The 27291-nt window shown below is 48.5% G+C and overlaps 1 protein-coding gene and 1 pseudogene across 1 annotated transcript in view; one reads left to right on the forward strand and one right to left on the reverse strand.

Moving 5' to 3' along the window:
- MAPKAPK2 (MAPK activated protein kinase 2) overlaps positions 1-21437 on the reverse strand; it is a 49912-nt gene extending 28475 nt beyond the window's left edge. Inside the window, exon 1 of the mRNA XM_030935609.1 lies at positions 20829-21437. Coding sequence (XP_030791469.1) covers positions 20829-21107 — 279 coding nt within the window. The 5' untranslated portion in view covers positions 21108-21437. The remainder of the gene's footprint in view (positions 1-20828) is intronic.
- Positions 10083-10801, forward strand: LOC115899096 (annotated as a pseudogene).
- Positions 21438-27291: the final 5854 nt, after the last annotated feature.

The raw sequence follows: 27291 nt of genomic DNA on the forward strand, positions 1-27291 counted from the left end.
GTTGAGGCCTGCAAAAGGCTCCGGGAATTCCCTAGGCCTGGGTTTGTTCCAAGCGAAAAATCCAGTAAGGCCCCAGGCATTTCTTGGGGAGCCGGCCATCTGCAGGACCCATCATTCATAGCCACCTCCGACCAACGTTCCAAGCACAAGGCCAGCCAGGGCTCTCGAATTTTCAAACTCCACAAACCTCCATAAATCCAGTTCACAATTCTGAATTCCTCCTTGAATTTAACCCAAAATGCCTTTGTCTCAGCTCCCCTGGGTAACAGAGAGCTAATCGCCTTTCCACCCTGGCCCACCCTCCAGATGCCCTTGGGTTGGTGGACAGAGGAGAAAGCATCCAGCCCACCTGCTTCTTCCTGGCTGTCCCTCAAGGGTCAGCACAACTGCCCCCATTGGAAAGGAGAAGGCAGAGAGATAAGGGAGCTAAATCTTGTTCCCCTCCGCTTCCAGGATTAGCAAGCAGCTGCCTCAGAATCACCAGCCTCTCCCTTGTCCAATACCCAGGCACTCTCGGCAGCCTGGCCCTCCAGCAGGAGTGTCTGCTCAGGCACCCCCATGCTGCACACTGCTGCTTCCCAGGCATGACAGATGCAGCTGCTATTCAGTATTTTCATGCCAGGACAAAAGCTTCTCCAAAAGCACAAAGCCAACAGGGAGGCAGACAAGGCTGACTTCAATAGAAGCCACCTGCTGGGGCCCCTCCTCTGCCACACCCCTCCCCCCAACCCACCGCACATACACATGCAAACATACATACACCTTTTTCAAACCTCTCCAACTTGTGCTGACCCAGAGTCAGGTGACTTTTGCTCTGAATCACTGAACAGTTCTCCCAGAGGACGGGGGGCTGTTGCCATTTCTCAAATAGTATTCCGTAGGATGTTAATAAGTGCTAAGTAAAAAGGGGTCGTATAGATGGCAGAAGCACTAGGTTAAACAAAGTTAAACAGATTCTTTCACTGTAGAACTTCTCAGAGCCTTTAATTCAGTAATGTGCATTGCAGACTGTTCCCCAATTTAGGAGATCACAGAGTGTCTCGGGACTGTCGCGGCACTTGGAGAAATGGGCAGCTCCTTCTTCCAAGTTCACCCAGTTCCCTGAACATAGCTCTTCTAGCACTTGGAGTACATAAGAAATACCTTGCTTACATGTTTCTCCCTCAATAAGCCTGCAGTGAACAGATGAACGGACAGATTAATAAGTGCACACACACACTTGTGCTGCACTCATCTTCAGTTACTCAGCTCAAATGATGATGAAGCTTCCGGAAGGACCATTAGACTTCATAAATGGGACTGAACCCATGCACACCCTCAAGTCAACCTTGACTGCAGATCATCTGTGCCTATGTCACCACAGACAGGTATCAGCCCCCAGATGAGCCGGCTGTTTTTATTCCCTTATCAAATCCTCCCCCACCCTGGACCTCAGGCACTGTTTTGCATCTGGCTATAAAGGAAGTTGGGTGACTACTTTCAACGTACTGTACACATCAGCAGTCAGTGAGAAGTCACCACCTTAACCATCACACACAGTCTGGGTGAGCTGAGCTACCACCACCACTAATTCCACAACCTGAAAGGAAAAGCAGGAAGGCCCACCAAGCTTGCCCAGGAAGGGGACCCTGGGAGACTCCATCCAACCTCCTCCATCCGTGGGCCAGGTAACAAATGGACAGGTAACAATGAGTGAGAGACACTCAGACAGGAGTAAATCTTCAACATTTCCCAGAAAGTCGAGTGCGTTCACATTCAAATGACATATCTCAGATTTTCTTTTGGATCTGAAAGTAGGACCCCTCCCCAACCCCAGGAAAAACTATCAGACAGACTCTAACTTTGGGTTGAAAAAATACAGCCTGTGTACCCTGGGGTACACCCAGCAGCCTCTGTGATTTCCTGGGATAGGTTTTTTGCTTCATTCATAATGAAGTAGACCCTGAAAGGGTGTCTCCCACTGACTTCCGCAGGCAGCTGAACCCCGAAGCAGATGCTCACCTCCCCCAGGATGGGGTGCAGAGCACTCTCAAGCTCCCCGCCCTCACAAGAAGCCTCTGCCTCTTTAGCAGGCTGTCCCTGCTCTGAAGCCACTGACTGTTCCTGGCCTGCATGTTTCTTACAACGCCTTCAGCAGAGATGCAGACTGTGGTTAGTGTCTGGGTACCTCAAGGGGCTGGGGAATTCCTCATGCTCTGGTTGTGATCTAGAAGGGAGGAGGCTCTGATGTCAGCTCTCCCCTCCTGCCCCCAGGAGCATCAAAAGAAAATACAATGAGATATTACCAGGCATTACGGAAAAGTCTCTATCGCTGAATACAAGTGTGTGCTGCATCACCTTAGGATAAATGTCAGGGTTGATGCCTACCCTCTGTTTCCCAATTTTTCTTCTTGGTCACTTGGAAAAATTAGTCCAATCTATAGAAACTGGGAATGGAAGAGAACACAGACAGACCTTTCTAGGGAAGCACCTCCCACCTGCTCTCCAAGCAGCCCCAGCCCCACCCCAGAGAACAGAAACATGAAGGCCCCTTTTCCAAGCTCCTGCCAATATGCACCCAGGCCTCTTTACCCTGGACTCTTCTCAAGGCTAGAGAGAAATCTTTGGTTCCACTCATTATTCCATTTATCTTCTCTAACTGGGCAGGATTATGTTTGGAAGTAGCTGCTTCTGAAGCTGACACTTTAATGCTTGATTTTTAAAAACCTTACTGTTTAAATACCAGTTTTGCCTCTGAAGCAGCCAAACCTCACGTCCTGTCTGTTAATTATCAGCTGCTAAATAGCACTTTTCTCATTGGAGCTGATGAGCTCTGGGCCACTGAGGGTAAGAATGCCAGTGCTGGAAAGGGGGACTCCAGCACCGGTGCTTGCTTACACTTGGGGATATCAAGCAAGACATAGGTCTTATCCTCAAGGAGCTCGGTCTAGCAGAGAGGGCCTGGCAGGGGGCTGTAATTCGAGTGCATAGCAGTCATGCAGGTAGAATGAACCATCACTAGGGCAGAGGAGGGAGGCAGTTCTGCCTAGAGTTGGGCAGGGGAGTAAGGGGGTAAAATCTATTATGAGCCTTGAAAGATAAATACAGTTTACAGAAAAAAATTAAGAGGAGCAAATGTAAGATCCAAGAGAAGATGCAAATGTAAGATCCAAGCAAACGAATGCATGGCAGAGCAGGAAGGAGTGCTCTCCTGGAAGGGAGAGGGTGGAAGGCAGGACAAACCAGCTTGCTTGAATGCCATGTTTAGAAGTTTGAATTTTACACTGGAGGTGAAGGGAGGCTACTGAAGATCTCTAAACAGAAATGACATTTGTCATCACCGGGAATGGATGGCTGAATCTCTTGATGCCTCTGAAGAAAACCAGGTCGGTGTTAACAAGTGCTAACGTGCAAAGAAACAGGGACTCTTCCCTACAGAGCAGGATGCAGAGAGGCAGAGGTACACATGGCTCTCACCAGCTGGATGGCCCTTGGGCTGTCCCTGTAGGGCTCCACTGAGATTCAGACCTTTCCTCTGGCTCTCAGCAAGGCCTGACAATTGGAAGGATCCTGGAATGATGTTGCATCTCTGCATCTCCCTAGAGCCCTTGGCAGATCAGGCATTCTGACGCGTGCCATGACTTGGAGTGGCAGGGACCACACCACAGCTGCCCTCAAATACCTGCTGAAGACTGAGTGCAGAGATGAAGATGATGCGTTCTGCAAGGCTCTGAAGACGGAAAGAGTACCAAAGGATTTCACGAACTCAAAGAACCAAATCTCAAGATTTGAAAAACATAGAACTTTAACAATAGCAAATTTTTCTTTAATGGTAAGGTTTTCTTGAAAAGGGATAAGCTCCTCACCATTGGAAGAATTTAAGCATAGGTATGATAGGTTGGTGGTTGCCAAACCCAGATAATTATCTCTTGGGGAGCACATTAAAAATGCACATTCCAGGTTACCTTGTCTGAAGAGTCTTGGACTCAGTTAGACACAAAGAGTGGTGCCCAGGAATCTGAATCTTGAAATGCTACCCACAAGTGAGTCTAACAATCACCCTGGTTTGGAAGCCACTGGGCCAGGTGACCATCTGTTAGGATGTAGTCCTCAACAAGGTGAACTCCTTTTTTTTTTTTTTTTTTTTTTTTTTTTTGAGACAGGGTCTCATTCTGTCACCCAGGCTGGAGTACAGTGGTGCAATAATGGCTCTCTGCAGACTTGACCTCCCAGGCTCAAGTGATCCTCCCACCTCAGCCTCCTGAGTAGATCGAACCATGTGTTCATGCCACTACGCCCGGCTAATTTTTGTATTTTTTGTAGAGACAGAGTTTCACCATGTTACCTAGGTCGGTCTCGAACTCCTGGGCTCAAGCAATTTGCCCGCCTCAGCCTCACAAAGTGCTGGGATTATTGGCATGAGCCACTGCACCTGGCCCTACAAACGAAATACTTTTTTTTTTTTTTTTTTTTTTTTTTTTTTTTTTTTTTTTTTTTTTGAGGCGGAGTCTCGCTCTGTCGCTGGGACTGGAGTGCAGTGGCCAGATCTCAGCTCACTGCAAGCTCCGCCTCCCGGGTTTACGCCATTCTCCTGCCTCAGCCTCCCGAGTAGCTGGGACTACAGGCGCCCGCCACCTCGCCCGGCTAGTTTTTGTATTTTTAGTAGAGACGGGGTTTCACCGTGTTAGCCAGGATGGTCTCGATCTCCTGACCTCGTGATCCGCCCGTCTCGGCCTCCCAAAGTGCTGGGATTACAGGCTTGAGCCACCGCGCCCGGCCAAAACGAAATACTTTTTAAGATCCTTTTCTAAATGAATACCTTCTACTTGCCCTCTCACCTGGGCTTCAAAAACCTCTCCCAGTACCCTTCCTCAAATCCCCTTCCAGCTCAGATAAGTGTTTACCAGGATTAGAAAAATTATCTCAGAATCTTGCATTGTCTGAGAGAATATTCTGTGATGATAAAATGTTCTCTATCTGTGCTGCATAAAACCATGGCCACCAGCTAACTACTGAGCACTTGAAATGTGGCTGGCACTACTGAGGAACTGAATTTTAAATTTTATTAATACTTAATTTTAATAGCCACATATGGCCAGTGGCTACCACAGAGGCCAGCATAGCTTCTCGTGAAAGAGAGCTTCTGTATTCTCAGTGGGATTCAGTAAACAAGTAAATTCTGGCCTCACTTCCTCCACCACTCCTCTAAGCTTGTCTCCAGTCTGAAGAGATGCACCTGATCACAGGGAGATTAAATTCAAAGAAGACAGCAGGAAAGGAGGGGCTCTGCAGCAGCTGTACCAGAGGCAACAGGTACAGGCAACACAGTGCCTGAACAAAAACTCTCGCCTCCAAGGACTTTACCCTGTTCTGCCCAGAAACGTAATTAACACCAGCAGCTGTCACCCCATCCTGGGCAGCAGGGCCTGACACCTGGTGCCATTTTCCAGCTTCCCCGGAGCAAGCAGACCTCATTCTCAGGGATGACCTAGAACATCCCTTAGTTGACTAATGCTGGAGTCTCAAAATTGGTTTGTACTGGAACTTTTGGCTCTACTGGGGTATAGAAGTCCAAGGGAGAGAAACTGAATCTCAAAAGAGGGAAAGAGAGAAAGCAAGCTAAGTTTATTCCAGACATCAAAAGGTTTCATCAGGAAAAGAGATCATCTGTACATTTCCAAACACAACTGGCTTCTTGCCCAGCTATAGCACACAGGCCAAAATCAAACCTTACCAAGTATTCCAGATTAACATGTGTGGTCTTCTAGCCTTGATTTCTACCTCCCACACACATTCTGGGCCCTTTTTCCCAGCATCTGCCTTGACACAGACACACACTGAATCTACCAACAAGGTGGTTATCTGAGTTGAGAAGTAAGTATTCCCTCAGCCTTCTGAGACACAACACAGACCTGTGCAGCAGCAAAAACAAACAAACAAACAAAAAGTGCCAGGTGGGAATCAGGAACCACCTGTCACATTTAAACAGCTCTCTGTCTAGGGAGAGACCACCAGCAACCTTCCAGGTGTGAGCTGGTGCAACAGCTCTCTTACCTGGAGGACAATGGAGAGGATTCTCTCTCAAGGTTCCCTCAGTCCAAGCACTGACTACTTCCCTTTGGAGACATAGCTGGCCTGCTGCAGAGACACAATCTCTCAGAGGAAAGGAGAGTGGAAGGTGTGGATGGGAAAGGAAAAAAGAAAAACTACACAGGAAAAGCACTGCAAGGGGTGGGGCAAGAACCACCCATCACAGACCAGATATTTTTTCTGACGTTTCCTGGAAGATGGTTTTACCTGCTGCTTTATTAAAAAAAAAAAAAAAAAAAAAAAAAAAAAAAGGAAGAAGAAGAAAGAGAAAAAAAGAGAGAGAGAAAAGAAAGGAAGGAAGGAGGAAGAATGGGAGGGAGGGAGGGAAATGGAAAGAAGAAAGATGAAAAGAAAAAGAGAGAGAGAGAGAGAAAGACAGACATGTTGCAACTTCCTTTGTCACAGGACATGCTCAGGAACGAACAGACCCGACCCATTGCTTCACTTTCCCATCTGCACTAACGGTCAGCTCCATCCAAAGCCCTGACCTCTGTTCTCTCAGCTCCTGAGCTGCAGGACACAAACACAGCCTCCCCGTCTCCCTGCATACAGTCTGCCCACTCCTTCACCTAGAAGGCTAAACTCAAGAAGGATGAGATTCTTCAGAGCAGAAGAGAAGCCATATGAGGGCCCAAAGGAGGATAAAAAGGGCTGTGCCACAGCTTCAGCCCAGCCATTTCTTTTTCATGCCTCCTTCGTGACTTCTCCCGGCTCTATGTGACGGTTCGGTTCACACCAATCTCAAGCATTGTCTATTACCAGATTCCTGGAGAGGCAGCATCTCTCCCTCCTTAGCCAGACAAAATATGGGAGCCCTAGTGGAGTTCCTCACACTTCTCCTTAGAAACCATCCCACTGGACGTATTTTCATCTGCATCCTCCCCTGGGTGTGTCACAGGTATGTGTCCATGAAGCATCCTCTGCCCATGCCAGGCAGTGATCCCACCCTCTACTCCTTCCCACCTTGAAGAGCCCATTGTGTGTCTCTGCATCCTTTATTGGCCACCCTGGTGCCCAGACACTTAACCCCCACCCACTCCCTGAACCTCTTCCTTCAGATACAAAATGAGGAATCACACCACCTGGCCTACAAGGGTCAAATGACAAAATGCAAGAAATGGTACAACCTGGATTTTGAGAGGAAGTCTTCTTTCAATCATTTTATACACATGGGTGTTCATTCCTCTAAACTGTATGTTTCCAAAGGCAGGGCCTACAACTTATTCATATCATTGTAGCAATGTGCACAAAGTAAGTATCCCATAAATACTGGATGATAAACTTAAATTGCTAGGTCATCTAAGTACCCAATTATAATGGAGTCACAAAGGACCATTAGAGAGGCAATACTGTGAGCTGGAGGGAGCCTAGGTTTTAGAGCTAGACACACTCATTAATAAGTCTCAGGCTTTTGCCTTTGCATTTGCTATTCCTCTACCTGGTCCTCCTTCCCATCCCCCAAAATAGCTTTTTTGTCTGTTTTATATACTGATGTATATCCAGAGCCCAAGATAATGCTTAGCACTTAGTAGGTGCTCAATAAATAATTGCTAATGAATTATTCTGTATATGTTTGAACATGTCTCTTCCGTAAAATGGGGACTTTCACTTTGCACTAAAAGGATTATTTTAAGGATTAACAAGAATGTAAGTAAAACACCTAACACAATGCCTGATACACAGTATCTGCTCAGTAAAGACTCGTTATTAATCTGGGAAACCTTCACAGAGTTGCTAAGTTTCCTACAGTGATCTGAATAATAGAAAATTATTATATTGTATCAAAGTCTATCTGCTGTTTTGAGCTATCCTTAGGGAAGCTGTACAAGTCACTCTTGGCATTGCCAATTAATTTTCTTGAGTAGTAAGTTACTTTGGATCTCAAGGGTATAGAAGGCACCCACAGGCAAATCCTGCTTAGAAAGGCAGGGGTCTAGTCTAAGCTGCTAGAAGGAATCAATGTTCTAAATTCTTCTCATCTCATATAGCAGAGGTATTAAAGGGATCTAAACCCAAGAGGATGACCCTTGATTGTTCTGCCATTCCAAGCTAATCCTGCCATCTGGGCCTCCTGATGGCCAATCAGCAGGAAAGACAGGAGGCAGGCATGGAGAAGAATAAACATTTATAAACATTGTCTGAATGAATAAAAACACTGTAGCCAGGAGAAAGGTGAAGTAACACTGTCCTGCAGAAACTGAGGACAGACATGATGGCTCTTAGTCCCCAAGGCTCCCTGGGACCCAGGCTGGCCACTTGTTTCCCAGCATTAGGTTATTTTCCCAGCAGTGCAGATGCAACAACAGTGATGAAAGGCCTTCGGTGCAGGAGTCCTTCAAGGTCAAGTCTGGTCCTGTTCATTTACAATGAGGAGACTGAATGAGGCCCAGACAGGTCCTAGGACTTGCTTGGGGCCACACAGGTAGTTAGTAGCCAGCTCTCTCAGATTCCAGTCTAGTGTCAGGTTCTTTCCTGTGCAAATCTGTTGTGGCATGCAGTTAAGAAGCTCCCTGAGGTTCAAACCTCTGACCTCAGTCCCGGCAACTGGGTACTTGATATAGTTTGGATATCTGGCCCCTCCAAATCTCATGTTGAAGTATGATCCCCAGTGTTGGAGGTGGGGCCTGGTGGGAGATGTTTGGGTCTTGGGGGCAGATCCCTCATGAATGGCTTGGTGTCCTCCCTTGTAGCAATGAGTTCTCACTCTGAGTTCATACAAGATCTGGTTGTTAAAAAGAGTCGAGGGCCTCCCCCACCCCCATGCTCCCTCTTCTCAACATGTGACATGCCTGCTCCCCCTTAAATTTCCCCCATGAGCAAAAGCTTCACGAGGTCCTGACCAGAAGCAGATGTTGGTGCCATGATTCTTGTACAGCCTGCAGAACTGTGAGAAATAAACCTCTTTTCTCTACAAATTGCCCAGTCTCAGATACTCCTTTAGTGCAACACAAAATGGACTAATACAGTGTTTAACACTGGTCCGTCTTGCAACACACAGGAGCAGGACCAGCAGATAGAAAACCATGGACTGCATCTGTGTGTCTATGCCATATCTGTAGCTAACTAGAAAATGCCAGGAGCTGTAGGAAAGTTGGCAAGCTCCACATCTGTCCCTCCCTCAGTTAAAGTTCTCCAAAGGGCAAAAGGGTCATCTCCATGACTGAACAGGAATAGGAAGGGCCCTGGAACAGGGAGAAGGAGGAGAGGTATCAATGAGAAACTGTGGTCAGGGTCCTTGTAAGAATGAGAACTCTGTAAGCAGAAATAGAAGGTACCTGCTTGAGTCAGCAGATCCAAGTGGGTAGAGGGAAGAAATGCTCAGAAGACTGTCTAAGAGCAGCTTTTCAGCAGCAGGAAAAATAAAAACAGACACTGTGAGAGATCATCACTCTACCCCAGCTCAGTCCCACAGAGCACAGCCCAGTACTATCCCACTTCTGGGGCTGCCACAGCCCCTGACTCTGAGGATTACCTCTAGTACCTTACATTTAATATCTGTGGCATCCACTATTACTGTTATCACACCTTTATTCAGCAGCTAAGTACAATGTGTATAATACACAGTGCCAAAATACTCTAGGATTCTTTTTTCAGAGACAGGGTCTCGCTCTGTCACCCAGGCTAGAGTGCACTGACATGATCATAGCTCACTGTAACCATGACTTCCTGGGCTCAAGTGATCCTCCCACCTCAGCCTCCTGAGTAGCTGAGACTATGGGTATGTGCCACCACAGCTGGCTAATTTTTTTAATTTTTTGTAGAGATGGGGTCTTGTTATGTTGCCCAGGCTGATATCGAACTCCTGAGTTCAAAAGATCCTCCCAGTTGTCCTCCCAAAGCACTGCGATTACAGGCGTGAGCCACCATGCCTGGCCTGTTTTTCAATGAGGACATATGGTCACTACATGAAAATAAAAGCATACAAAAATAACGAAGATGTGGGTTTTCAAGGAATTTACAATCCAATCCGATATCTAAAGAGGTGCCTTGAGCTCCTGTGCGGAGTCTGGAAACAACATGCAGAAATGGCACCTTGAAAGGGGAAGGAAAAGAAGAAAGGTCATCAGCCTCAGAGCTCAGGTAGCTGAAGGACAGAATGTATTTGGTGTCTGCCATATCTTTGCATCCTTCAATGACACTTTTGTCCATGTCACTGACCTTTCTGGCAAAGAAATCATCTGCCGTGCGACTGGTGGGACGAAGGTGAAGGCAGGCTGAGATGAATCCTCACCACATGCTGCTATGTTGGCTGCCCGGGATGTGGCCCAGAGCTGGGTATCACTGCCCTACACATCAAACTCCAAGCCATAGGAGGAAGTAGAACCAAGACCCCTGGACCTAGGGCCCAGGTGGCCCTCAGGGCCCTTGCCCGCCTGGTTATCAAGATCGGACAGATCGAGGACGTCACCCCCAACCCCTCTGACAGCACCCACAGGAAAGGGGGTCGCCGTGGTTACTGCCTGTGCACAGGACTCCTCAAATACTTTCCATTAACAAACTGCCTTCCTGTTAGAGAGAGAGAGAGATGCCTTGCACATGGAGAAATGCACTTAAACGGAGAAATAAAAGGTAAGAGTGTATCACCAAGTTTGATGGAGAAGAATGGGAAGACCCGCTTTTGGTGTGAAAGGTTCTGGAAAAGCAGCATCTGTGCAGGGTGGAGGGTGGAATAGGTAGATATAGACAGGACGGGGGACGGGCATGGTACAGAGAAGATGCAGATGGATAGATGCTAAGGTGTGGGAGTGGAAAGCACAGTTCTGTTAAAGAAACAACATATAAGCTGGGCGCGGTGGCTCAAGCCTGTAATCCCAGCACTTTGGGAGGCCGAGACGGGCGGATCACAAGGTCAAGAGATCGAGACCATCCTGGCTAACACGGTGAAACCCCGTCTCTACTAAAAATACAAAAACCAGCCGGGCGAGGTGGCGGGCGCCTGTAGTCCCAGCTACTCGGGAGGCTGAGGCAGGAGAATGGCGTAAACCCGGGAGGTGGAGCTTGCAGTGAGCTGAGATCTGGCCACTGCACTCCAGTCCGGGCGACAGAGCGAGACTCCGCCTCAAAAAAAAAAAAAAAACAACAACAACAACATATAAAAGCCACTTAAGCTGGGGACAAAAAAAAAGCATGTGTTCAAAAAAAAAAAAAAAAAAAAAACAGATTGGGGCCAGATCTGGGACGGATTTGGATATCTCATGTATTCTGCAGGCAAAGAGAACCCACTGAAGGGCTAAAGCTGGGAAGCTACATGATCAGTGCTGGCCTCCAGGCAAACTAATCCCCCACTGCACACCAAAGAATCATGGGGGCAAGACCTTCCTTCCATAGCTGAGGGTTCTCAGAGTTAGCCACATGTTTCAATCGCCCATCCCATCCCCTACTACTCTCTATTCCTTTCCTCTCTGGTTACACCTCAAACCTAATTTTATTTTCTTTTAAAGAATCCGAGCCCAGGTAGCCAAATCAAATGCATAAAGTTAGCAGAGTTTGAGACCCAGGAGAGGGGGCACTGCCACCCTTCCTCCTCCTCTCTGTGAGCACAGGTCCCTAGAGCACATCAGGGGAAGAGAACACAAAGGGTATGAAGTCACTAAGAGTCCCAGGTGGGCTCTGCTAGAAAGGACATGAGGACATGATGCTCGTGAGCCTGGCAATCAGAGGGAATGACAGCACTTGGCATGTCTGCAAGCGCAAGCGTTTCCAAGGCAGGTTACTACATACGCTCATTTTCTCCCTGTGGCCTCCCCATCTGCCAGAGATCTGGGTGCCTGTAAGGATGGAGAAGGCATGGGATAACCCCTCGCTGGGCTGTCCAGCTCAGCTGTGCAGCCAGGCTGCTCTGAGCTGCAGGGCACATGCAGCCTCCTCATCAAGCCACTTGCATTCCTAGGATGCTCCAAGTTCCAGACACATGGCCTTTAGTGTCCAGGACTCTCCCCGCAGGACCCTTTGAGCTCTGCAGAAGCCAAGCATGATGAGCAACCTGCAGATTCCTCACTCAGAAAGGCTGCCCTTCTCCAGCTCCTGTGTAAGCCTGGCCTTTAGAATCCTACTAACCTTCTTCTAGGAATCACAGAAGCCAAGGAAGGCAGTTGGGATAGGGAAAGACAGAGGATATGGCTATTCTGAGGACAGGGGCTCCTTCTGTCAGAGTTAAAAATAAACACTTAGCAAGTATAACCAACCCTTCCCCTGCATAGGCCAATGGGCCCTGGCAGATTAATCTTTCCTTGCAGAAGAAATGGGGCCCCAGGGAGAGGTGGGAGAAGCAGGCCATGGACACATGGTCAGAGGATGTAACTCTAGCTGAAGGCAGAGGGTTCCTCAAGTCCTATGTCTTGGTTGCCATTACCATCACTCTCCACCATACACCCCTTCCCCCAAATAAACCGTAATTCCCGAAAGCAGACATAGAGCCCTCCTAGGTCACGATTAGTATCAACACCTGTCTAGGGATTAGAAAAAAACATAAAAAATAGTAACGCCACGCTGAAGAACAGAATGCCAATGTCACACTCTGCCCAGTATCTCTCAGCTAAGCAGATATTCTAGCTACCTGAGCTCCTTTCCTCACCTTGCTCCACAAGTCTACAGGATCTCTGGGGAGTAAAGGAAGAGGCTACACCTCCATGGACACACATCAATACTGCAGTTAAGAGACAGAAGAAACCCATGCACTTGGTGATATTCTGCACGTGGCTGAGCTGGGAGGGCCAGAGGTGCCATGGCCTGACTCAGTAAGGAGGTACTGAGAGCCAGGACCCAGTTATTCTTGGAAGCTGACAAGATGAGGTCACACTTTTGAATGTGGTAGCCCCAAGCCTCACAATGCAGGTGGAGAATATAACGTAGCAACAGGGCGGGAGTACACGGTAGGTAGCATGCTCAGTGACAGGGCAGTCAGGATGAAGGCCTGGGGCAGACTATGCCCATGTGGGGCTGTCCTAGCATCCCTAGGTAACTCTGGCAGAGAAGCCTGCTTGGAGGTAAAACTGGAGGAAGCCAGGTCTGGAGGCGAGCACAGTAGAAGGTCTGATCCACTCTAACGAGCTTGGTCACTCTCCTTTTTGTTTAACCCTTTCCCTACTGGGAAATAAGCAGGACAGCTTCACAGAGCTTTCATGCACACAAATTCTAGACACCTGGAGACATAAAAACCATAGCGCATCCCCCAGCACTCAGAAGAGTGAGTTAGCCCCAAATCACCTACCAAGCTCAGGCTAGAAGAGAAAGGGGTAAGCAGGGAGAACATCAGCAACAAGTGAGAGAAACAGGTCAGCAGTGTGGCAGGAAGCACTGGGACAGCTAACAGGGCCTGGCTGTGAGGGGAGACTGCAGCAGTGGCAGGTTTATTTTTAGCTGTTGGGCAGAGGGGCTGAGTAACAGTTCTGGGCCGTGGGCAGGAGGCCAGGCTACTAAGGTCTAGTGTGTGCTGAGAGCCTCCTAACAATATGGATCATTAAAATGGCAGCAAACGATCAACTCAGTCATCTCCCTGTAGACAAGCAGGAGGATAAGGAGCCCCGCAGGAGGACGAAGGGGGAGGAGTCGGCAGGGGGACAGTCAGTAGATCTCCTGTTCAGCCTCTCCCCTTGGAGAGATTTCACCTTTGCTTCTGGTTCAAAAGAATCTTCACGGAGATGAGCCAGAGAGAAGGCATCAACTGTACAGCTCCCTCAGCTCCCTCATATGCTCTGAAACAGAAAAGCTTCCATCGGGCAGCCACTGGCTTCCCTCTGGCCACCACTCTTCACCTCTCAGATGAGTCCAGGATGGACAGTGGCCACAGAGAAGCTTGGAAATGTCCCTCAAGAATAAGATGCCCTTTCATACGACCCTTTTGGAGAGCTCAGGTTCCCAGCAGAATGAGCACACAGCTTGGCTAGTCTTGGAGGAGAACACCAGATACAAATATGGGCTGACCTTGGCGACCTGTCCCAGCTCATTCTGGCACACAGAGGTGTTTACTGGTCAGAGAATAAAGACCCCAAGAACCTTTCACTGCCAGAGGCCCAGCCCAACTTTATGTCTCCTTCTACTGTGGTTTTCTTCCTCCTCACACCAAATCTGATGACCCGGCACACAGGACCCCACAGTCCAAACCTCCAGGGCTGAAACAGCTGCTCTAGCCTTGCATGGGCAGGAAGAGGAAGAAAGAGAACAGACATCACCAGACAACCCCTTTTCCTCCTGCTTCCTTGGATTCCTGATATCTCTTCTTACTCAGCCCTGTCTGAGGGGCTGAGGGTCACCTGAATATAAATCCTAATTTCCTCATCAGCTCTGGGAATCAGTCCCCAACTCTAAACTCAGAACCACCCCTAATCCATAACTATACCTTTGGTGAATTAGAAAAAGGCATTCCTTTGAAAGAACCCAGCCACACACAAAGATAAAGTCGAGCAAGGGGACAGTGGCTAGACTTCAGCCCTCCCTTAGTTCCTCAACCAGATCCCTGTGCACAGGGCACAGCCTGTACCAGCAATCACAGTGGCCTTCGAATGCCCCATGACTTGAAATGAGAAAGGAATCTCAAGTAGGGAATAGAGTTCCTCATCTCTACTTTGCACCACCACTACACCATGATTCTTCTGATTTTAAGGAAAGAGAAGATGCACACCCTGCTAAATTATGTCGTCTATCCTCTCTGCCGAGTCACCAGCTAGAACACTTTCTATGTCTTCATACAAGAGAAGGAGCAGCTGGTCAGTGATGATTACTCATTAACTGAACACTGGCTGCCCTGGAGCCCGGCATTAAGCCTACGAAAGGGCATCTATGCTGACCCAAATACTGCTGATGGTCAGACCCGGGGCAGGTCAGCAAGCTATCCTGCCTGCCCTCCACCTCTGGCCTGCAGCACCACCTTCTACTGCCTCACCCTGCCGGTGCTCAAGAAGCTGCTCGAGCCGACCCTCTGTGCAATGAGCCCTGGCAAGTTTAGTCGACCTGTTCAAGGTCATGTAACTTGTTAGCAGCATGCAAACACTAGAACCTTTCTATTTATGTATGTACTTATTTTTGCTTTCTTATCTAGCACATAATCCATGGTAACAAGCTCATCTCTACATATCTATATCTATATATATTTTAAAATACAAAATATCAGTATTTTCCTAAAAACTAGAAAAGGTACACAGCAATCTAATTTGGGTTCTATAACTGCCATACATGATTACACTGTCCAGTAGCACGGCCCTTTCTCTTCACCAGTGCCCCCTTTTACAAGGTGACCTATGTGGAAAGATCCTAGCTGATGTGTTAGTGGAGCTCAGTCTTGCTCCACCAGGTCTGCAGTCTTCCAGCAACCAACCAAAAACCAAAGGAGCCCAGACCAAGAGCAGGTCCCAAGGAACCAGAGGTCTCAAGATGTGGCTCGGATGCCAACACCATGTAAGACCTTGGACATGCCACTGAACCTTTCTGCACTGGCCCAGCTTCTTCCTCAGTGATGTGCAAGGAGTCAAGAAAGATGACGAGGGAGTGTGGGTTCTAAGTTACTATGAAGTGTGGGTCGCTTTGCCACTGGGCCTCAAACCATTACCAAGAAAAGCTGCAGTCCCAGCAAAAAACAACTCTTCTCTGCCCATCCACCTCCCTCCAGGACACAGAACCATCTGGAAAGATACAGTGCAGGGGAAAGAGGGGGAAAAGAGACCTCACATGACCTTTGGCAGGGCCTGAAGTAGAGGAAAGGTAGGAGAATAGAGTGAATCCTGCACCACAGACATCACGCCACCAGGAAGAACCCCGGCTCAGAGCATGGCAAGGCTGCTTGGGAACTGGGCAATGGCTCAGATGCAGACGACGATGCCCTGCTCTTCCCCATCTTGGCTGACATTCCTCTTGGCACCCACTCAGCACACTCCTGGGCTCTGGGTAACGGAGCTTTGGCCCCTCCCCTAGCCCAAGGATTAAGTTTGCCTCCAGCAATTCTGAGGCTGGACTCTTCCAGGCCTTCCTCTCAATCCCTTGTACTTGCTTCATAAGAAAAATCATCAACTGTGGATGGCCCAATCCCTCAGGTCCTAAGTAGTAGAAACGTCACAGGTCCCAATACCTTCCTCCTCCCACAAAGGGGTTATTTTGTTTCCTAGACACCCACCAATATTTGGCCCTAAGGCCCAGGGACTGCTTTTCTCTCCCTTCCTCTCAGTCACTGATCCCATATCTTAGCTGGAGATGGTCTCCAAGCTCAGTCAAAGCCCAGAACTCACAAGTGAAAAAGGACAATGAGCTCACCCGGCTTCGAACCTGCCTCAGTGAATACCAAGAGCCCTGCTGCAGGAGCCAGGGTTCAGGGCTAGGGCCAGGAAGGACAGGATCTCTGAAACCAGAAACCTGACGCTTCCCTCATAATTCCGCAGGCCCAACCTCAATGATTCCTAACCTTTTTGACACCTTCATGCCCCTCAAAAACTCTAAAGCCTGCTTTGACACAAGATGAGTTAGCTTCAATTTCGAGCCACCAACCCCTGACCACTCTGACCTCCTGTTCCTCTCCTCAGTTCTAGCCAGGCCAATATCACCACACCTCTCACAGACTTGATTACTCCTCAGAGGCACAGCCATGTCCCACTGACCCCAGCTGGAGCCTCCCTTAACTCCCAGAGTCACCACAGATTCCCCTCTTTCAAAGCTCCTCTATTCCCAGCCACATGATTTAGCTCCCAGACCAGCAAAGTCTAGGAGAACTTTCTGCAAGTATGAAAATGTTCTTCTGCACTGTTCAATTCAATAGCCATTAGCTACATGTTTACTGAACACTTGAAGTGTGGCTAGCAACTGATTTTTCAAATTTAATTTAGTTTAATCCATTCATGTTAATTAATTTTAATTTAATTAGTCATGTGAGGGTAGTGGCTACCAAATTGGACAGTGCAGCCCTAGCCTACATGTGTTAATTTCATCTTCTCTAAATAGGTTTCTTGACTCAAAATTTTACAGGCCAGTTTTTACATGTGTATCCTCCCATGCAACTAAGCTTATGACAGATACTCAGCAAACTGTTACCTATCTGTAACCATATTGCATATAAAAGAGGCTGGCTTGGTCAATGAAATTTTCCTAACCTTGTGACTCCTCCAGCAAACTCCAGTTTGGGACACTACCTCTCACCTAGCCACACTACCTGTCTTGCCCTCCACAGGTACACAGTATGAGGTGTGCTGGAAAAGAGATGGTGCCTGTACTGTGAGGATGTGGGAGCTCTGGCATTTCCCTCCAACAGCATCCAGAACAATCATGAGAGGCTCTAATCATCTCCCCTTCACCAGAACAAAGGAAGCCACATCGCAGTGGCACTTCCACGATGACGTAGGGAGAGAGGACTGCTGGAGAAAGGAAAGGAAAAGAAACTACAGGACCTTGTTTTCTCTAATCCATGCAATAGAAAGATACACAGAGATAAGTTATGACAACATTCTATAAAGCAGCAACATACCTCACCTAATCAGAGTTGCACGGCAAAGAAGAACAACGATACGGTCTTTAATTAAATTTGTTGAGCTAACACCTAAGGGTCACCATGACACAGTGAAGTAGCAAGCAGCTGAGGGACCCTCCCAGGGAATACAACTAATTAATACACAAGTGGGTTGAGACTAGGTGTCCTTATCAAAGAAATAATAGAATTCCCATGTTCTTGTACAAAAAACAATAAGTAAGGTGTCTATCAAATACTCTCTTAAAAAGGGGAGGGAGTGGTTAAAAAGATGCATAGAGCTACTGTTGAAGTTCCCCTCCAACTTTGGGGACTGTGCTCGGGGTGGGGGGGGGGGCAGGGGGGCAAATACCCACCCATCCCCCTTCGCTGACCTCCCCTCCTGTCCGTCAGGGCCTGAGGTGACAGAACAGCTCCTCAGGCTGGAGGCACCCTGGAACAGCAGCTGGCCATGTCCCTGAGCCTGTGGCTCAGTTAGGAAGTAAGTGGCAAGAAGCCTGAGACTGGGAGTCAGGCAACCTGGGTTCCAACCCTGCCTCTGCCAAGTGAATGGCTATGGTACCTTGAGCAAGTCACTCTCTCACTCTAGGCCTTGGTTTTCGCTTCTGCAAAAGATGGGGGCTGGACAAAATGACCTCTCAAGTCCCTTGCAACTCTGACTGGAAGCATGACTCAGAACTTAGCAAAAGCAGCCAGGAGAGATGGTGAGGTAAGGTCAAAGCACCCACCAAAAGCATTTAAATGGGAGCTCTCTGAGGTGGAGGGAGAGAAGCAGCAGGGTGAGCTGGGACTGTTTTTCAAACGCTGATTTCACTTAACAGTGCTAAGAGGTCACCAGACTATAGGCAAGGAGAAGAGCATCTAAGCACCTGCCAGCTGCCATCAACTCTCAGAGCTGCAACATAGGAGACTTCTGAACCCCAGCAGAGGCTGGGCTGCTGCCCTCCAGCTCTGCCCTAGCCCCCAGCATTGCCCTCCGCACACTGCAGAATAGAGGTCTCCTCCCCTTTTCTCAGGCACCTTCCCAAGGGGGTAATCCCTCCTGCCCCACTCCATCTTCCTCTCCTGCTTTATAATTATGAGACTTCTGGTTTTGAAAATCATTTCACTACTCAGCATCTGAGGTTAATCAAAATTCAAGATCTAGAAATCTCTTTGGTGTGTGTCTCTAGAACAGGGTTCTTTGAACCAGATTCCCCCTACAGCTGTAATTATGTCTCAGCCAGTATTTGGATATGGAAGTGCTGTTAACACTGCTGTCAGACTCCAAATGCCTTGTCTCTCCTTTATTCCTCCATTATTAAGTTTTAACACAAAGACGTGTGTGGGAAATCCACAATTTAACAGTTGAGTCAACTTAAAAGATCTGGGAGCAGGTTGCCTGTCAAAACAGACTGACTTCACTCTTCACCCACTTCTAACCTGAGAGGGATAAACTATAAGCGTTATTTAACACAATGCTGGATTTTTCCTTCCAAAACTATTCAAAGTAGAAAAATATCTAAACCTCTATCCCATTAGTTACAAGAGAAATCCGAATTGCCACTCAAAAGCATTTCACAGGATGATTTTGTGCATGTGTCTATTACACAGAATACAGAGCAGAAGCTGGGAGCTTTTGTTCTGAATTCTTTACATAATATTCCAAATATCCAAGAAAATAAACAGCCAGTGTCCCCAAACTACTAACGGGTGAAGGCAGATGGTGTCTCAGAGGGGACAGCAAACGCTCCTGTAAAGACCGTCTGTCACTTCCTCAGTGATACAGGTTAACTGTGGTCAAACTGTATTCACCCAACTCCAGTCCCCAAGGTCATGGAGTTGGGTGAATGGTCAATCCAAACAATTTCTCCTCCTCCTTTCCCTTCAGTTATGAGTAGGGAAAGAGAAGTCTAAGGTACAAATATTGAAGTGTTGAAGATACTTATCCCCTCTCCAACAGCCAACACTAAACAACAACCGAGATCCCACAACAAAAACTTACAGCAGAAACCACAGAACTCTGACAGGGTTGAGTATGAGAGCAGCAGGAAAATAATTCTAGAGGCCTTAAAATCCAGAAATGGAACATGCTTGCTCTGTACAACTTCGAAGTACTGGTGTTTTTCAAAACATCTGATTGTATATTCCAATAGTTCCACCCATACCTCATTTCTGAGTTTTGTATTTGATAACTGAAATACAGCTCGCTATGGGGGCTGATGGGGAAGAGAAAAATACAACACAGGAAGTATTTTTCTCCTCCTCCAATCATTGAGACACCCCAGGGGAAACAAACCTGAAATGTCACCTTTAGAGATTGGTTTGACCTGAAACCCCTGTGAGAGGAAAACCTTGTTGGTGACCCTGCAAGACCAGCTCACACTTCACTGGGGACCCGCTCATCTCCAGAGACCTCCCACTCCATTCTGTTTAACTTCTGAAGTCGATATTCTCACTTGAATCCTTATTCTCCCCACCACCACACCCCTTAAAGAAAGAAAAGGGATGGGCTTCCCTGGCTCAAGGATAATGTTTCCTCAGACTGCCCATCACCGCGCGAGTCCAGGACAGCAAGTGGCCCTCTCCGGGAGGCGGAATCAGCACGGGTCCGGCCGCGGGTTACAGACTCAGTTCACAAGGATCGGCCGGGCCGCGGACACCGCCGGCCTCTCCCCGGAGCCACCCCGCGCGGGGGTGGGAGGGGGCCAGCTCCGGGATCCAAACAATCCCGCCCCCGCAGCCAGGGGACGCCCAGGACCCTGCCTCAGCACATCTCCTGGCTGGCGCTCCCCAAGGCGGCCCGGATGCCCTCGCGAGGCTCGGGGAAGTGAAATCACACATTCCGGCTCCCAAATAAGGAGCGAGGCTAAATAAACCTCTGCGATCCGACTTCTCCAAACCAACCGACCAACCGGCTCAATGAGTAATGGGGCCTTTTGTGCCCGCAGAGAGAGAAAAAGGAGGGAGGAGAGGACGGGGAACCACCTCCCCCCCCCAAAATCACTTCCTTGAGATGGAGTGAAATTAGCAGAAGTCCCGAGGCCAACCGTTCCGACTCGGCTGGATTCCGCTCAAACCCCAAAATGGCAGGGTCCCCTGAGTCCCCGGAGCGGGTTCCAGGGCTCCCGCCCGGGAGCGGCCGGAAGCGGTCAGGGTGGCGAGGGCGCTGGGACCCGCCGCCTGCCCCGCACTCGGCACCCCCGCCCGGCCGCCCCGCCCCGCCGCAGCCACCCCTCCACACCGCGCCGCGACCCAGGCCGGGGCGGGCACCAGACGCTGGGGAGCTCCAGGGCCCGGGCCGGCCCCGCCTCCCCTCCCCGGGCCCCAGACCTACTTTGAGGGCGAATTTCTCCTGGGTCCTCTTGTTGAAGATCTGCAAAACTTTCCCGTTGATGCCCAGCCCCAGGACCTGGCTGGTGACCTTGTAGTCATCGATGATGGCGTTCTTCTTGATCTGCAGGCCGGACTTGACATGGAACTGCGGGAACTGCTGCGGGGGCGGCGGCGGCGGCTGCGCCGGGGGGTGCGGCGGGGCAGGGGCCGGGGGCTGCGGCGGCGGGGCCGGGGCGGGGAAGGGCACCGGCGGGCTCTGGCCCTGGGAGTTGGACAGCATGGTGCCCGGGGGCGCGGGGACACGGGCGAGGGTGCCCGCGGCCGCCCCCTCCTCCGGCTCCGGGCCCCCTCCCCGCCGCCCCCCGACCGGCTGCGAAGTTCGCTCCGAGCTGGAGCCGGCTTCCCCTTCCCCGACCCGGCCCGGCTCCAGGCTCGGCGGGTCGCGGGGCTCCGTGGGTCCCGCCGCGCGCCGCTGGCGCCCACCGGCCCGGCGCCCTCCCTCCCTCCCTCCCCCCGGGGGCCTGGCGCTCTGGGGACCGCGGGGCGGCGGGGGCCCGGCCGGGGGGAAGCGGCCGCGCGACAATGTACCCAGCCCCGGGCCGGCGGCCGCGTCACAGCCTCGTCTGCGTCCGGGGCCGGTCCTTAAAGGGGAGGGGCGGGGGGCGTGGCCTGGGGAGGCGTGGTGTGGGGGAGGGGCGGTCCTTAAAGGGGAGGACGCACGGTGCCGGGAGCTGGGAGGACCGCGGAGTAGGCTGGGGGCTGCTGCCTGGGGGACAGGGAGAGAGGACGAAGAAATCCTAGTTCTTAACCAAGGCCATGCAAAGGGAGAGGGGAGGCGTGTCAAAGGAGCTGCTTAATTCAGATGGAAAATCCACTCCTCTCCAATTGTCTGGGCCTCAGCGTCAGCGAATTGGAAGAAGGGTGTATTTCCAAGGAGAGGGATGGCTCGTAGGTGTCCAGCTAGATGAGACTTCGCGGGGGAGCTGGAATCGTCCCAGGAAAAGGTGTGAGCCAAACGCGGGTGTATTAAATATTTCCCTAACTTCAACATTTTCCTCTGAGGTTTTTTGCATCTCTTTTCTCATTAATGTATTGTTTTTCAGTAAAGACGTATTATTGTGTCAGGAGCACTTTACTAATTATACCTTTGAACATGTTTTCATGTAAATAAACTAAAAAGGATACAGGGTGGCAAGAGGATGGGTTGAGATTTGGGCCGCCTGAATTCCCGCCATCCTTTGCCACGGATTGGCTGCGTGAGGCTGAACAAGCCTTGCACCTCTCTCTCCGTGGGAAGAACAGCGAGAGTTTTTCAAAGGTTGTGGGCAGAGTCAGAGGAGATAGTGAAACTGAAGGGGAGGGCCTAGGGAATGGCTTCTGATTTCTGATGTGGAAAAATTAATCCGTAAGAAATGGGTTAGCCCCGTGTATCTCAGGAAAAGCCCAGGGATCTAGCTGGACCCTACATAGAAGCTGCCAGGAGGCCTCCACACACATTCTGATGGGGTTCGAGATGACCAAGTGCATCCCTGCTGACCTCCTCCCACTTCTGACTGACAAACAGTTGAGAAATGGCAGGCGACCCAGACAGGTGAACACAAAACCTCAGCTTAAGTCTTGGTAAGGCCAGTTAGAGAATGAGGCTTGACCTATGGCCACACATTCCCCCTGATAGGTCCCCCAAAACTCCAGAAAGAAGACAGCACCTCCGGAAGGGGCCCTTGGGGATAGAACTTAGGTAGGTAAGGCACAAGTGCCAATGTCTCTTCCCTCATTCGCCTTTCTCAGAAGATGCTTGTGGAGGCAGGAATGAGGGGGAGAGTGAGGGGCGGGACTTACCCTCCCAACGCTGTCCTTTCCTGGGGCAGGCAGGGCTCTGTAGACCAAGGAGAGACATGGTTTCCCGGACATGAACATTTGCTCTTCTCAAGCAGCATCTGCTTAGCTCCATGTACAAGGTGCCATGCTGAGCCCTGCAGCGGTGGATGGTGTCAATCTGGTGGGGAAGAAGACAGATACCAGTGGCACAGAGGGTATGGTAGACACCTTCCTAGGAGCCCGAAGCACAGGGATTCTCTTCTGTCTGTAGCAGCTAGCAGCTTCCTCCTGAGTCTACAGGATAGATATGGTTAGACAGCTCCCGGGATTCCCTTGACTCTTCAAAGACAAAGACACTACCTAAGGCCAAGGGGATGGGAAAACACCTTCACTCTAACACTTCTATAGCACTGCTGTCATCTCCCAGAAGCACACACAGGAGATGCCCAAGGACAAGAGGAACTCAGGGTGGGAAGGTGGAAGGCTGCAACTGTTCAGGCTCTGGTCTGGGGCTGCTCTGGAATCTGAGTTGGTCTTTTTTCTCTTTGCAGAGTCACTGGAGGCTCCCTATGGCTTGGTGTTGAGGTATCACCTGTTTTTCTCCACAAAGCTAGAAAGAGAGTAACTTCTTTCTGCCTTTTCGGAGGCAGCAAGGCACAGCGGTAAGATGACAGGATCTAGAGACAAATGAGCTGAAGCCAAGGCTGTCCTCCAGCTGGGTTACCTTGAGCAAGACATGTAACATCTCTCAGTATCTGAAAAAGAATAGAGAAAAACAATAAAATCTACTTTCAGGGCTGAGAGAGAATAAAATGAAATAGTAATTATGAGAACACATCCTAAAGCATAAACTATAAATTATCATGAAATATTAAATATCACCATTATTTGGACATTGTTGGCTTGCTCCTCTGCTCTGTGCCCATGGCCTACGGATCTATTCCTGATATCAAAGCCGCTTTCCTACCAAGCTGGAGCTCTGGGGAGATGGTGAAGCCCTATGACCTAGGAATAACAGGACAACTGAATTCCCACCTGAGAGTCCTCCCAAGTTGCAAGAGCCAAATAGGCCTAGGGGGTACGCAGGGACTCTGAGGGTACATACATAGTGGATAGAGATTATATGAACTGTGCACACAGCACTAGAAAACACACACATATATGAACACAACACATAAGCACAGCGTGCCGTGTAACAGAATAAACGCCTAGTGGATGAATAATTGAGGAGTGAGATGTGCTAAATGCAGAAGCACTGGACAAGAGATCTTGAGTCTTAAGTTCCATTCTGATACTGTCTCGCTATGTAACCTCATGAGAGCCCCTTGCTCCCACAGTTCCTTCCTTCTCATCTATAAAACAGTGACAATAATATCTGCCTTGCCTACTTTGTAGGGCTTGTGCAAGGATAAAATAAAATACCCACAGGAAGCAGTCCAAAGTCCTATTTGTGTAACACCAGGCTCTCAGCCATCTGTAATGAACTACTTAATAAACAGTTTTTATGGATGTGTAAAAGTGCTTCAAAACTTGAAAGTCTATGCAAATAGAAAGTCCTATTTTTGTCTACTATTAATATGCAAACACATATGACATACAATATAGTACACACAATGACAATTTAAGGACCTCAGGTACATAGAAATGGATTAATTATAATCCTTGATTCATGACCCACTCTCATCATTGGATCATTGATCCATGCAGCTCCACTTTTATTGTTAGTTAATAATTATTTTTAATAATGCAGTAAGCACCTGTGAATCCACTACCCAAAATAAAAACTAGAACTTCGACAATAATGTACACCTAACTAGATGATTCCTCCATCCACACTCCCCCAACTCCTCTGTTTCCCTGGCCCAAGACCCCATCATCCTGAGTCCTATGTTCACCTTTCCCTTGCTTTCCTTTTTATATAGTTTTATTTCATGAAGGCATGTTCAAATGTATCATAAAAGATGAAACTCAAATCATCTTAAAAGGGAGGTGGCCAAGGGTGGCTTTAGCAGCAAGACCAGGTTAAAATAAGAAAATGCCTTGTCATAGTTTCAAAGTATTCCTCACCTTCTTATGATGATGCTGATGATGCTGCTGATGATGATAATGATGATGATGATGATGATGATGACAATGTTTGTTGAGTGCTTCCTGAGTGCCCAACACTGTGCTCATCCCTCTACCTGCATTGTCTCATTTAAATCTCATGACAATCCGTGGCCGAGATTGCTAGTTGGGTGGGCTAATACCTTTTTTCCCTCTCTTTGACAGTAAAGAGACCCCCATATTTAGCTAAGCATAAGACTGCCTGGAATAAAAATTACATTTCCCACTTGCCCAGCCTCCATTACAGCTGGTTACCTTCATAAGATTAAGTTATAACCAATGACTTGTAAATGGAAGTGGTTTATGGAAAGAGGTAGGTCCTTCTTCTTCTCCTTCTCTTTTTTCTTTCCTACTGGCTGGAATAAAAATTTCACAGCTGGAGCCATCTTGGATTGTGAAGTGGAGGTTACAGGTTGAGGAAGACAGAACAAAAGGACAGAAGGAGTTTGTATCCTGGTGAGCCTAGATCCATCATATCAGCACTGAACCACTTATCCAGACTTTTATATGAAAGATCGATAAATGGCCTTCTTGTTGAAGTGACTGATGGTCTAGGTTCTCTGTCACTCACAGCCAAACCTTATCCTACTTTTATACAGCCCTATGAGGTCTGCACTGTTATCCTCACTTATCTGTTGTCTAAACAAGAAAACTGAGTCCCAGAGAAATTAAAGAACTTTCCCAGAGTCATTCCACTAGCAAAGGACAGGACCCAAGTCTTTCTGACCCAAAGTCCAGGCTCACAGTCCTTACTGTAGATCCTGAGCAGACATACACTCACATATCCTTCTTAATGTCAGAAATACTGTATCTGCTATTTCTGGGCAGGAATTGCCTGAAGAGGTATGGGCTATTCTTTCCATTTTAGAGCAACATAAATTTTCCACACCTCAATTTCCTTCCATCTTGGCCTAATTGTTACAGAGTATAGGTCTATGTTAATTTGCATGACTGGGTTATATGATAGGATACATTGTGACAATCTTTTTCTTCAAGATTCCCCCACCCAGCCTTCACACCATCAGGGAGTTTAAGTTTCCTGTTTTACTATGACGTGGCATTATGAATGAGTGACAGAGGGTGGAAATTTATGGAGGTGGATTTCTTGGAAATTTTCAGCTAACACTCTCTTGATGAGAGAGGATCATCCACAGGCTGGCAGGTCTGCGCATGAACACAGATAAAGCAGCCTTTGTATCCACTGCTACTACCACAAACAAAATATTGCAAGAAGGAGCATGATTTACAGAAGAAGCTCTGTCCACTAAAAACCCACCCTTGGAAAGAAAAATGGCTCAGAGCCAGAAAGAAATAGTCTTCCTGTCATAGGCTAGTATTTCTGTGATAAAATGAGAAATTCCCCCAAAGCAAAAGTGACAGATATATATACATATACATAAGACTCATTAGTCACAAAAATTTCTGGCCCAGAAAATGACCTCAAAATATTGGTCAGGATGGTCTCTATCATCCCTTCTATCTTAGCTCTTTCTGAAGATGCTAACGGCTGCCTCACAGAAAGGAATTCTACCCAAAGCAAGTGCCATTGGTAATGCCCTATTTAAGACATCCCAGAGGGGAAAAATGCTTCCCCACCCACGATGCCCTCGGTGCCCTCATCTGCACTTCATCCTTTGATAGTTTAATGCCATGGAAGGGAACAGCTGGGGCAGTGGCAAAGAATGCGAATAGAAAGAGAAAGAAGGAAGTACCCAAAGGGGAACAGAAACTTCACCTCTGCACATCAACAGACATAATATGGTCCAAAGGGACTACAAATGAGAGTAATTAGGACTACAGTATGCCTAAGTCTTTTTTTTTTTTTTTAGACAGAGTATTGCTTTGTTGCTCAGGCTAGAGTGCAGTGGCACAATCTTGGCTCACTGAGACCTCTGCCTCCCGAGTTCAAGCAATTATCCGGCCTCAGCCTCCCGAGTGGCTGGGATTACAGGCACCTGCCACTACACCTGGCTAATTTTTGTATTTTTAGTAGCGATGGGGTTTCACCATGTCGATCAGGCTGCTCTCGAACTCCTGACCTCAGGTGATCCACCTGCCTTGGTCTTCCAAAGTGCTGGGATTACAGGCGTGAGCCACTGCACCCGGCCAGGATGCCTAATGCTAAATCCACGGTTTACAATGGGAAATGTAGGGAAGAGAGGCAAATATCCAGCCGTATTCAAGAAGGCTTCCAAGGCTGTTGTCCTTGTATTAAAAAGCATTGCCCTCCAACCTAGCTTACATCTGGCATATCAGTTGCTACTTAGATGAGTAACAGCCTGGATAATGATTGGGAAAGGAGGAAAGGAAAGGGGGAACTATCTAGGAACACAATCAAGATGGGTCAACGAAAAGGATCATTATCTTCTTACCTGGTGACCTGGTGATGCCTGGAATTTTCTCCCTTGCTTAAGATAGTAAATGGAAGTGGAAAGGTAGAAAAGGTAGGGGAGAGATATACACATGTGTATGTGAAATGGGTAGAGATTTCCTAAGGGTATAATGAGCCATAGCTCCACATGAGAACGTAACTTTAAGGC

The sequence above is a fragment of the Rhinopithecus roxellana genome, chromosome 8, assembly GCF_007565055.1.
Source record: "Rhinopithecus roxellana isolate Shanxi Qingling chromosome 8, ASM756505v1, whole genome shotgun sequence".
Classification (NCBI taxonomy): domain Eukaryota; kingdom Metazoa; phylum Chordata; class Mammalia; order Primates; family Cercopithecidae; genus Rhinopithecus; species Rhinopithecus roxellana.